The sequence below is a fragment of the Pimephales promelas genome, chromosome 24 (genome assembly GCF_988280905.1).
Source record: "Pimephales promelas chromosome 24, fPimPro1.hap1.1, whole genome shotgun sequence".
NCBI lineage: Eukaryota > Metazoa > Chordata > Actinopteri > Cypriniformes > Leuciscidae > Pimephales > Pimephales promelas.
In genome coordinates, this window is record NC_142792.1 from 4,264,805 (window position 1) to 4,276,973 (window position 12,169).

Here is a 12,169-nt window from a genome sequence, read left to right on the forward strand (position 1 = left end):
AGTCATGTGATATATATATATATATATATATATATATATATATATATATATATATATATATATATATATATACATAGAAACATTCAATGTCAAGTTGTACATGTACCATGTGTCATTGAACAATAAATTATGTAAAAAAAAATTGGTAACACTTTACAATAAGGTCCATTAGTTAACTACCTTAGTTAACATTTACTAAGAATGAACAATACTGCTACAGTATTTATTAATATTAATGTCAACATTTACTAATACATTATTAAAATCAAGTTAATGCACCAAGAGCTAACATGAACAATGATCAGCCGTATTTGAATTAACTAACATTGACAAAGATTAATAAATACTGCAACACATGCATTGATAATTGTTAGTTTGTGTTAGTTAATATATTAACTAATGAACCTTATTGTAAAGTGTTACCAAAACATGTAAGGTTTGGTAAATTAATTTGAATAACACTCTTAGTAAATCTGCAAAGAAGAATGATAGGAAAGAATAACAAATAAACAAGAGATATAAAACCACACACAAATGCAAAATCTAAACCGTCAAATTTATTAGATAAAAATTAATAGTTATTTGTGTACACAGCTTTGCATATGCATCTTCCAGAACAAACTGTAACGTTTTAGAACAATTTACAATCAATGCAGGCCTTTTAGACAATTGAATACACAATATATAACATCAGCTACTGAACGTATATGAAAAAAACTTATGTCAGTTTTATGCTAAGATTTGATTACAATACCACGTACATTTCCTACACACTGCATGGCCTATAACAGCTCAACGGCAGATAGGGTGTACTTGGGAAAAAAAATTCACAGTTCTAGCTGTTAGAACTTTTAGTTAAATTTGGACAAATCCTATTTAATCATCTATTTAATCTTGAATTGTAAAACAGTGCAAACACTTAATAATTAAGTACTGTTAGTTTATTAGGAATGTTTATCAGGCAACCGTGGTGAAACCTGGGGTCAAATACTCGTTGATTTCATCACTGAGGATCAGCACACAAGCTTTGACTGCTGTCGGCCTGATAGTGAATTCCAGAGGAGAATCTCACTGCTTCAGCACAGGCAACTCTCTGGGTTTAAAGAAGGCCTGGGACATTCCCATAGCATAGATATACACCTTGGAGTCCACAATGATTTTCTCTTTATGCAGTAACGCTATAAAAAAAAGGAACAATGTAAGGTTTAGTGCATCAAAGCAAAATCTAACAAATTGAGTGAAAATCATACAAAATGAATAATGAATAAATAGGTCATTTACACCGGATATTGAAAGTTTGGAATACGATTTTTTTTCTTATGGCTGAATTTATTTGATTTAAAAATACAGTAAAATTATTGCATTTTAAATCACAGTTTTTTTGATTTCGATATTTTAAAACGTAATTTTTTCCTGTGGTGGTAAAGCTCAATTTTTCAGCATCATTACTCCAGTCTTCAGTGTCACACGATCCTTCGTTCTAATGCTGATTTACTGCTCAAGAAACATTTATTGTTATTTTCAATGTCAAAAAACATTTTTACTGCTTACTATTTTTGTGGAAACCGTGATTCATTTTTTCCAGGATTCTTTGATGAATAGAGAGTTCAAAACAAGAGCATTTATTTGAAATCTAAATCTTTTGTAACATCATAAATGTCTTTACTGGCTTAAAAGTTTTAGATTATAAGTTTAAAACGATGCATTTCTCATCAGCAAGAAATCCACTCACCATCGATTTTTTGCTGGAATTCATCCAAAGGTAGAAGAACAACCTCCACAAATTCTGAGAGTCAAAATACATTTTCAGAAATTTTTTTTTATAAAATATCGATAAGCTGCACACAAGTGACTTATTTTTACTGGAAAACAAATACATACCTCCATCACCTAGACATGCACAATGGAGAAAAAAAGAAAAAAATGAATAGCTCTGTATTCATTTCAAACACAGTCTGTTTCAATAATTATTGTAATGTGAATTATCTTCACTCACCCAGCTGCTGAGTGGGGTTTATATTTTCACTGTCATCTCCATTAATATGTACCATCACGATCTGTGTGGTGCAATTAGACAAGCCTGGGTCTAAACATGTGACTAAAAGACAGAAAATGGGATGAGATATTAAAATACACAAGTTATTATAAGCATATTGTGAAGTATACACACACATGACAGCAGCTGTACCTGGGGTGATGCCCACGACCTCCCCTTTGTAACCCGTTTCCTCCTTCAGTTCTCTCAAAGCAGCCGCTTCAGCACTCTCATTGTCATCAATCAGACCTGCAATATTCATTCAGAGCGAATAATCAATGGTTATTTTATTTGATATAAACTATTATAGGCTGTACAAACCTAAAGCAGACTGGCATCATCAGACCTGCAGGAAACTCCAGTACGTTGCATCCCAAGGGAGGACGAAACTGCTTCACCATGACGACACAGTCTTTATGTAGGGTCCGCTTCAGAAGGGCTATGATTCCCACACCTTACAATATTTATAGAGCATTAAAGCATGAACAAAGATCCAAATGAATGTGTGTGAGAGTGTCTGGAAGCACACACACCATCAGCTGTACTGTTGGCTACTCGGGTTGTTCTCTTTGCGGTTTCCCATGTTCTGAGGGATCCACAAAAGATATTCAAGTTAAATGTCTAGAAAGATAACATCTGTCTGTCTGTTTATCGATATGTATGACATGTATGTCTGTGTGTGAATTGTCTGCCTGCCTGTACATTGATGTCTCTTTCTGTCTGAATTAAACCAGAGTACTCCAATTATTAACTACCTAGGCTAGCTATCTAACTAGAAATATCCAGTGACAGTATCATCATCATCATCATCATCATGTCCACTCAGTCCAGAGGTCACACATTATTCACACACAGTCACAGGTCAATACCTGGTGCTTCCAGAGGGATCCACATATGTGGTCTTCTCAAGCTTCACCCAGTTTCCACTCGCTATCAGCTAACAAGAGCACATATTTTAGTGTTAAAAGAGCACTTGGTAACACAACATGTGGATGTTTAATTTATATGATGGCAAAATGTTACAGGTTTATTTTACTGTTACACTTACCTCCTCTTTGATTACATGGGGTTCCGTAGTGGCTTTCTTTGGAGAGCTCATCTTGTGTCTATTGTGTGAATTCTGCACGTGCAAAAGAAATTAAGTTACAGGGCGCATGATGTTGTCATGATGATGACCATAGTCTAATTCAACTAACGTTAGTTAATACGCAAAAATATAACAAGATATCTGTCTAAGTGATTTGAATTAGCGTGGTACTTACAGATAAATCCGAGAGAATTTCAAATAGATCACAGTGATCTAGCCCGAGAAAGTAGTGATGGTGCTGTTTAGTTAGTTTTTCTTTCATGTAGTCACGTGTTCAAAGAACATCTGCCCACTTGTGTGCAGCTAAAACAGTCCCCCCTCTCTTGTACATTGCATCATGTTCTCGTTGTATACAATATGTTTTCAACCTGGCCACTTAAATTTAAAAAGAATAAAATATAATTGGACATAACTCCCTTAAAGTATTAAAAACACAGAATTGCTACAAAACAAAGCACAGTTATAAATCGGAACGGACTGTAGTAACTAGTTCTATAGTTATACCGGAATGTTTTTGAGGTTGCGCAGATTACCACTGTAGTTTCAGGCAGCATGAAGAAGGAGCAGGTTGTAAACTGTCAGTTTTCTGTTTGGTATTCTTTGTTCAAGAAACACACTATTAAGAGGTAAGAGAGTTATTTGCACAGTGGGGTAAATAATATAATGATCGGGGTTCACGCGGAAACTCAGAAAGAGTCCAAACATCGAGCGTTGTAGTAAAAAGTACCATAGCAAATTATGGTAATTATGCAGCTATGGACATTTACCATGATTTTGGGCGATATTTTGGATATGCTTATTAGTACTGCTATGTTTTATTTTTGTATAAGTTCCATTGTATTTGAGTATGAATATATGTCAAAAAAATTATTCCATTTATGTAAGTTAACGTTACTGTAATCTTTCTCTCTCTGTATGTATGAATGTACAGTATCTGTGTTTGTGTGTATGTGTAAATTAAGTAGTACTGTAACAAAGCTTAAATAATGATGGACCTTGGAGTTTGTATGCAAATGTTTTTTTGTTTTGTTTTTTGTTAATGTGCTGTATTTAGTGTTGGTTATTTTCTCTTTTGCAGCTTGATACTGCCTATACCTCAAAATGTAATCGATTACTTATTAGATGACGGGACACTTGTGGTTTCTGGCAGGTGAGATTTGGGATTGAACAAACAATTGAAACAGTTTCTGTTCTTGCCGCGTTATGTGATGTATTATTGTCTCTCTTTATAGCGAGAACAACAATTTGCAAACACAGGCGAATAACAGTGACTCCGATGAGGAGGACATTCAGGTATGTGTGTGGCTGAGTGAAATATAAGCACATTTAGATATCTCTTATATAACTCAGCCAGTTTCCTGATCTCGTGCTTTTGTTTTCCAGTGGACTGACGATGAAACTACAACAACAGTTACGGTGCGTCTCATTCCTCTCAGCCAGTCAAAGCTGAGCTAATCTGATATAGTTGTGCAGGCACTAAATTGTGTGTATCTTCCACAGGCCCCAGAATTTCCGGAGTTCAATGTAAAGGTGCAGGAGGCAATAAATGTTCTGGGCGGATGTGTCTTCCCAAAACTGAACTGGAGTGCCCCTCGGGTGAGTAGATTTGACTCCCAATTGTTTATCATACATATGAACGTACAATACTCACATTTCTCTATATCTTTTTGTCTTCCTTCTCAGGACGCTAACTGGATTGCCCTGAACAGTTCCTTGCAATGTCAGAGTCTAAGTGACATTTTCCTCCTCTTCAAAAGTTCAGATTTCATCACGCATGACCTCACTCAGCCGTAAGTCTCTCACACGGGTGCATATATTCCCCATTCCCATCAAGCTCTGTGTGATTTGATTTTTCTTCTTAAGAAATTCTAAAAAGCTGGTTGGTTGAAGTAATAATCTTATTCCTCCTTTGGCAGATTCCTCCATTGTAGTGATGATTCCCCAGACCCAACCATAAACTATGAGGTACAGAAAACACAATAACTTTTTTTCAATATGCACCATTCAGATATTTTTGTTCCATAGCACACCATTATATTATATTATATTATTTTATATTATATTATATTATATTATATTATATTATATTATATTATATTATATTATATTATATTATTTTATTCAAACAGTTGGGGCCAGTAAGGTTTTTTTTTTTAAATATAGTAATCAATACCTCAGCAAGGACATGTGAACATTATTAATAACAATAAATGAACAATAAAAAGTTATTGTACAATTGTTATTATTATTTTTAACAGCAAATCAGGATCATGTGACACTGAAGACTGGAGTAATGATGCTGAAAATTCAGCTATAAATCACAAAAATAAATGATATTTTATATTTATATAATATGATATTTATATTAAAATAGAAGTGATATTAAATGTTTAGTAATATTACTGTATTTTCTGTATTTTTTCAAAATAAATGCATAAGAGTCAAAAACATAAATCTTATCAACCCCAAACTTTTGAACATGACATTATATTGCATTATATTATTTTAGATTAGATTAGATTTTATTATACCGCAATGAAACCTGATGGATAACCCTTAAATGTCTCTTCACTAAATAAATACTATTAAATAATATATAGTTTCTCTGTGTGACTCATTTTGTGCAGCTGGTTTTGAGAAAATGGAGCGAACTCATTCCAGGAGGAGAATTCCGTTGCTTTGTGAAAGAGAATAAACTAATTGGTATGAACATACTAACTAATATGTGAATATTCTGTTTTGAATGTAATGCTTTTAATTGAATGCATTGTATAATATAATGTAGCATGTGATAATCTTCTGTTTATTAGCGATCTGTCAGAGAGATTACACACAACATTACCATCACATCACCAAACAAGAGGCCAGCATCTCCTCATCTATACTGAATTTCTTCAGAGACCACATCCAATACCAGTTCCCAGATGAGGACTGTAAGTTTGTCAATGTGGAGGAGAAAATAATTGTTTTAATGTTTTAAAAAAAGTTACATTTGTTCATTAACAATATTCTCTTTTTTCCAGTTGTCCTGGATGTTTACAGAGACAGCTCAGTAAGGTTTTTATGAATACAAATTTTACATTTGTAAAATTCTAGTAGACCCTAAAAACAAAATCAAGACTTTGATCGTATGGCCTCTTTAATGATTCGACTCAAATGTATTTACAAGACTGCAGTGCACAAACCTTTTAAATAAAAACGTTTGTTTTTCTAAAGGGACGTGTGTGGGTGATTGACTTCAACCCATTCGGTGATGTCACAGACTCTTTGCTTTTCACATGGGAGGAGCTAACATCTGGCAAAAATCTCTCAGCCAATCAGACGCAAGAGGACACAACACAGCAGGTAGTTTACACTTGGTTACACCTATTATACATAAAACCCTGTTCAAATATATTTCACTGGCAGCATTTTAACAGACAAAAGTGCTGTTTTATTAATGGCATGCATACCATATTTTATTAGGACGGACCTGCATTTCGATGCACCACCAGTGAGGTCACGGTGCAGCCCAGCCCATGTCTGTCCTACAGAATCCCACGGGACTTCCTGGACCTGACCACAGGGGAAGATGCCTATAAACTCATTGATTTTCTCAAGCTGGTGAGTGAGATATGGTTAAAACAAGGACCTCTGTAGAAAAAGAAAATGGCTGATTCAATGTGTCTGATTTTACACGTGTGTTTCTTTCCTTCCTCTGTAATTACAGAAGAGGGGGCAGCAGGAGGAGGAGGAGTCTGATGTGGAAGGGGAGGGGCCTCAGTAGTAAACAGAAGTGCTGGATGTAAGTGCGGCTCTCCTGCAGTTTACTTCCAGCTCTGCTTGAATAGACCTGTATATATTTTTCAAGTCATTTGAAAGACTTTGATTGGCTTCTTCAGGGTTAAAATTACATTAGGCCTACCAAACTTTGCAGGAAGGTCTACTTGCAATTACTGTATACAATGCGATGCGGACCTAGGAAGTCCCTGTCAAATACTTAACAGGCTTCTGCATTGCAGAAGACATTTTTATGCTTTCCATCTGCAGTAGTGCTCGCACACATTACAAATTCCAAGTGCAATAGTTTTAAAACTGTGTTATTAAGTAATAAAAATGTATAATAATCAAAAAAATGGTTTCTGTGTCAATGATATGTTAAAATCTCCATAATGAGAACAAACTGGATTTTTGTTCTAGACTGATTTTTCGGCATCCATGTGGGGGCGCCAAATACCAGAGAACTTTGTGTGCAAGAATAAGCTAAATAAATTTTTTTAATTATTAAGGTAGTTGTTCAATTTAGGTATTATGTAGGATGTAGAATATGGTCATGCAGAATAAGTCTTGAATGTGTGCTAATATACAGCCAATATTCTTGTAATATACATGCAAAACAGCAACTAGTTCATATAGTGAAAATTAGACCCTGACCTAAAGTGTTACCATTTTTTTTAAGGTGTCCTTGTTATAGTGTATTTATATATTTAATGTAGTTAATATAGGATTAGGGTTTGGTTTAGGGTTAGTGCATGCAATATATAATGTAATCATAATGTACTGTACGTTGCATGTATTTACTGTAGTCATTACGGTGTTATTACTACAGTAACATGCAGTAAATATGTAACTAGGACACTAAAATAAAATGTTGCCAAACTTTCTCTTAAATCTTAATTTTAGTACATAATGAATCTTATTAATTTAGATTTGTAAAACATGGAAATATCAAGAAATTTAATTTCCAGGCAATGCAATTTAATAAAATTTTCCAATGTCACGGACATTTATGTAGTTCAAAAAAGATCTGTTTCTAGTTCAGTTGTTTTCGGCTTGGCAGTAAAATATTTTATCAACTGTTTCGTGCAGTTCTCGATGTAATTGTTATTAAATCCTTATCTAGTAATCGTAAGCAAATGAAAAAAAATAATTGAAAAGACATCAAAAGGTTTTGGAACACTGTCAAATAGTCTTGAAAATGAATTATAGAAATGAAGCAAGCACAATATTAGTTAACACTTTATATAATAAGGTTTTATACGTTAACATTGCTGAAGCAAACACAAAATAATAGACAAACAAACCTGTTGTAGTGTGTGGGTTAATGTTAATTAACCATACTAATTAATTAATGTTAATGAACAGCCTAAGAAAATTGACACCCTTTTATTCAAATATCATAAAAAAAATGTTAGAGATTTTTTAATTTTGCATAATCATGGTCGGGTTTAGTCGTTTTATTTGTGATAATGCAATAAAAAAATACCAAAATGTGCAAAATTATTTATTTTTGACTTAATTTTAATAATTGATTTTGTGGTAGTCATTGTATAATTTTTTTTTGGTTTTATGTTTCATTTTATTTGCATATAAATGAAACCAGTAGTTTTTCCATATAATTTTGTCAGATAAATACCTTAGCCTAGTTTAGTTTTTTTTATGTTTGGTGTCTTATTTAAAATATTTTCCTCATATATTGATGGTTTAATAGCCCACTACTGTTTTATGAACAAAAATGTATTTAACAATGAACAATATTATATTTATTAGTGCTGTCAAATCGATTAATCCCCATTAATCAAATCTAACATAAAAGTTTTTGTTTACATAATACGTGTATGTGTGTGTGTGTGTGTGTGTGTGAGAGTGTGTAAACTGTATATACACACACATAATTATACATATATATATGTATATATGCACTCACTTATATTATATAAACAAAAACTTATGTTAGATTCGATTAATCATGATTAATCGACTTGACAGCAGTGATATTTATATAACCTAAGTTAATAAATGGCATTAAAAATGTGCTATATTTTATGATACCCATTGTTAACCAATTAAACCTTATTGTAAAGTAACACACAATGTTCCTTCTCCCCAAAAAGTCCACTAATTTTGGTGTATTTAATAGGATGAACAAGTCTATTAAAATTAGATTTTCATTTTAATTTAACATATGAACTATCAGTGAGCGTGTCTAGGTTTGGCAATGTTTTCTAATGACTGACAAACAGGGGTGTGTGTGTGTGGGGGTGGGGGGTGGGGGGTGGTGGTGATTGTCAGATCAAACTGCTTAGATTTGCTGACTCAGTCAGAGCTAAAGAGAGAGAGAGGAAAAGAGAGAGACAAAATGCAAAGGGAGGGACAGAATTTCCAGAGCCGAGAAACTGCAGTGGTTTGCAGCTGGAATACTCATGAGCAGAGAAGCTGACTGACATACATACACACACACACACACACACACACACAATCCTCTCCGCTGACTGTACTGATACAAGTGAACAGTCCAATCTGACATCCAGAAGACACGTGTCAAGCAAGCTTCAGTGCTTTACAGCCTGGTCTCAAAAACCATTTTAACCCTTACATATGCATTGCCTTGCATTATGAGTGATAGACATTTTATCTCCTGGGGGGAGGGACAGCGAGTGAGTGTAATTTTTGGGTAAAATATTGAAAAGGTTGTCCCTGTAACTAAATGTTTTAAAGTGACTCATAAAAGCTCTGGAATCCTCTCACCATCTTTATAAAAGTCACATTGCAACTTATGAGAAGGCCACCAACATATTATTTTTTACTGTGCAATTGTGTTAATTTGTATTATTTAAGTCATGTTGTGTTAAATAATTGAAGAATTTCCTGCACACAGAGCGTAACAGTTTATTGCTAAACACAGGCGAGGCGCGTGCAGAACTGTGAAGCTGGTTTGTGGATAATGATCATCATCAGCCTGCTAATAGGTGCCACCAGATGTAGCCAAAGTGTTGTCTTACCTTGACTTTGCCTAAACTGACATATTGACTTTGTTGCTTTAAAACGCAGTTGCTATTAACAGTGATTAATATCATCGTCTTGCATGTGCCAAAATGCACAATAATGTGGCCACTGTTTTATTTACTTAGACTTTATTAAAATAATTGATCTGAATGGATGCATGCTTTTTTCAGTTGGACTTGAGCATGCTTTTGGTGCAATGCGAACAATCCACACAAGCACACGATCTCCCCTCCTCCTCTTCTCTCCTCTCCCATATGGCAAGCCATTGTAACATTTATTCAGCCTGTTCTCTCGTAAATGCGTCTCTGTAGCACGCATTAGCCGCGTTTCCACTGCCGGGCTAGGGCTGGGCCAGAGCTAACAGCGAGCCGAGCCGAGCTAGTGGCCTCGGGCCTCAAGCACCGGGCTTGCGTTTCCACTGCCGGGCCAGTAGCCCCACAGCGCTGCCCCAGACCCCACCCCTAACACGCCTTTCTGGATCAAACGTCATAAAACCCAACCCATTTCAGCGGGTATTATGAATTAATTTATTTTTTTAATTAGGAAGATAGCATGTATATTATTAACTCACCTGCCGTAGTGGCTGCAATAGTGTCACGAGACCAGTACAGGCGATTCTCCATTTCAAGCAGCGATTTTTTGCGCGATATAACAGGCTGCGGGCACGTTTTCAAGTTATTCATTAACCGTTAACCGAGGCCCATCGGTTAATACTCGGTGCATAGTGTGCGCGCCGCAACCTCGAGATACAGAGTTAATTTTTTAACACCTTTAATAACTGATTGGACCCCATTTGAAACGAAATTAATTTATAGAAATAAAACGCAGCAAGTACGGAGCAGTTAAAGCCGCATTTCCATCACCCTTCAAACTGAAATTGCCAATTGAAAATAAGCAAAACGTCCATTTCACAAAAACTCCGAGTCTGCAAATAATAATAATAATAATAATAATAATAATAACCATCATCATTATTGTAACATTTTATTAGGCTGCATATGTAGAAGACGCCTTTATCCAAAAAAGGAACAGAGCACAAATAAACACAATATTTTGACGCATATCCAGTGTGTGTGCTTTGTGGAGGCTACGAGACGCCCATGTGAACACTTGCAGTTTCATTGCATTTCTTTCAGTGGAAACAACTTAAAATACTCTTTCATTTCTGGTCATACAGAAAATAATAATACATTATTCGCAAATACATTTATTTGCGTAAACTCACAATAACAAGAAAACGTTGTGCTTTAACAATTAATCAAGGCGCGCTTCATGATCTCCGTGAATTGCGCGAGACCTGAAACAGCCACCGCATTCGAATTTGTTCGTTTTAAATTGGACATTTAAAGCTTTAGTCTACAGGGGTTATATCCTTTGTAGATTAAAGCTTTAAATGTCCAATTTAAAACGAACAAATTCGAATCGAAAGCCAATATCTTCTGATGTAAAATAGCTAATTAAATTCTCTCTAAATGTGCATCCGGAGATGGAGATATGTTTTTAGCTGAAAATCATTTAGAAAACAATAGTTTATTAATAAACAATTAATGCCTCGTTATTTTATATTATTTTATTATCAGACACATTTATTATAGCCTATAAATCACCTATAATCCCCTTTCTAGGCTGTGGTTACGGCTCTTCTCATTCAGCACTGCGGGTAAAATATCATTTCCAGGTTCTAATTTGGCCTCAGAAAACCAGTAATATATATTTTTTTTATTAATTAAAATTATTTTTAATATATTTTTATTTTATTAATTAAAATATTAATTTGTCAAATATTTTAAATGTTTAAGGGGCAAAAAAAATCAAACAAATATCTGAAAATTCGTCGATATGTAGCCTATATATAGCCTAGCCTATATATTTTTGCGCATTTGGCATAGGCCTACAGTTCAAATTAAAATGTTATGCAATTTTAAATGGTTAATCGGTGAAACATGGACACCCCTATGTGCATCTTGCTTCAGATCATAACGTTCCATAACACCGATAAACTCCGCCTTTTACCTTGAGCACGCCTCTAGCCCGAGCTGGCCCCCTCTGGCCCAAGGTATTCGACGGGCCAGAAATCCTGGCCGTTGGCCCTGAGGAAGCCCCGATCAAGCCCCGGAAGTGACAGTGGAAACGCGACTGGCCCTGGCACGCACTAGCACGGCCCGGCCCTGGCCCGGTAGTGGAAACGCGGCTATTGTGTTTTATCGTGCAATTTATACGCAAAAATTAGTTTTACGTGGATATGATACGCAGTTCATCTCCAGGTCATACACACGCACCCC

General features: G+C 35.0%; 2 protein-coding genes across 2 annotated transcripts; one reads left to right on the forward strand and one right to left on the reverse strand.

Moving 5' to 3' along the window:
* Positions 1–537: 537 nt before the first annotated feature.
* On the reverse strand, positions 538–3,451 carry nudt5 (nudix (nucleoside diphosphate linked moiety X)-type motif 5). The gene is made up of 8 exons (XM_089127030.1): positions 3,298–3,451; positions 3,084–3,155; positions 2,905–2,972; positions 2,569–2,621; positions 2,382–2,489; positions 2,189–2,284; positions 1,733–2,098; positions 538–1,178 (listed from the first exon to the last, which is right to left on the reverse strand). Exons 1-7 carry the CDS (start codon positions 3,382–3,384, stop codon positions 1,989–1,991), a joined length of 594 nt encoding a protein of 197 aa, XP_088983156.1. The 5' UTR covers positions 3,385–3,451; the 3' UTR covers positions 538–1,178; positions 1,733–1,988.
* A 155-nt stretch (positions 3,452–3,606) lies between these two features.
* On the forward strand, positions 3,607–7,237 carry cdc123 (cell division cycle 123 homolog (S. cerevisiae)). Its single transcript, XM_039667787.2, has 13 exons — positions 3,607–3,748; positions 4,201–4,272; positions 4,355–4,415; positions 4,506–4,538; positions 4,623–4,718; positions 4,806–4,912; positions 5,039–5,087; positions 5,750–5,825; positions 5,933–6,055; positions 6,146–6,174; positions 6,339–6,467; positions 6,588–6,725; positions 6,832–7,237. The coding sequence occupies exons 1-13, from the start codon at positions 3,675–3,677 to the stop codon at positions 6,886–6,888; spliced, it is 1,044 nt and encodes a 347-aa protein (XP_039523721.2). The 5' UTR covers positions 3,607–3,674; the 3' UTR covers positions 6,889–7,237.
* Positions 7,238–12,169: the final 4,932 nt, after the last annotated feature.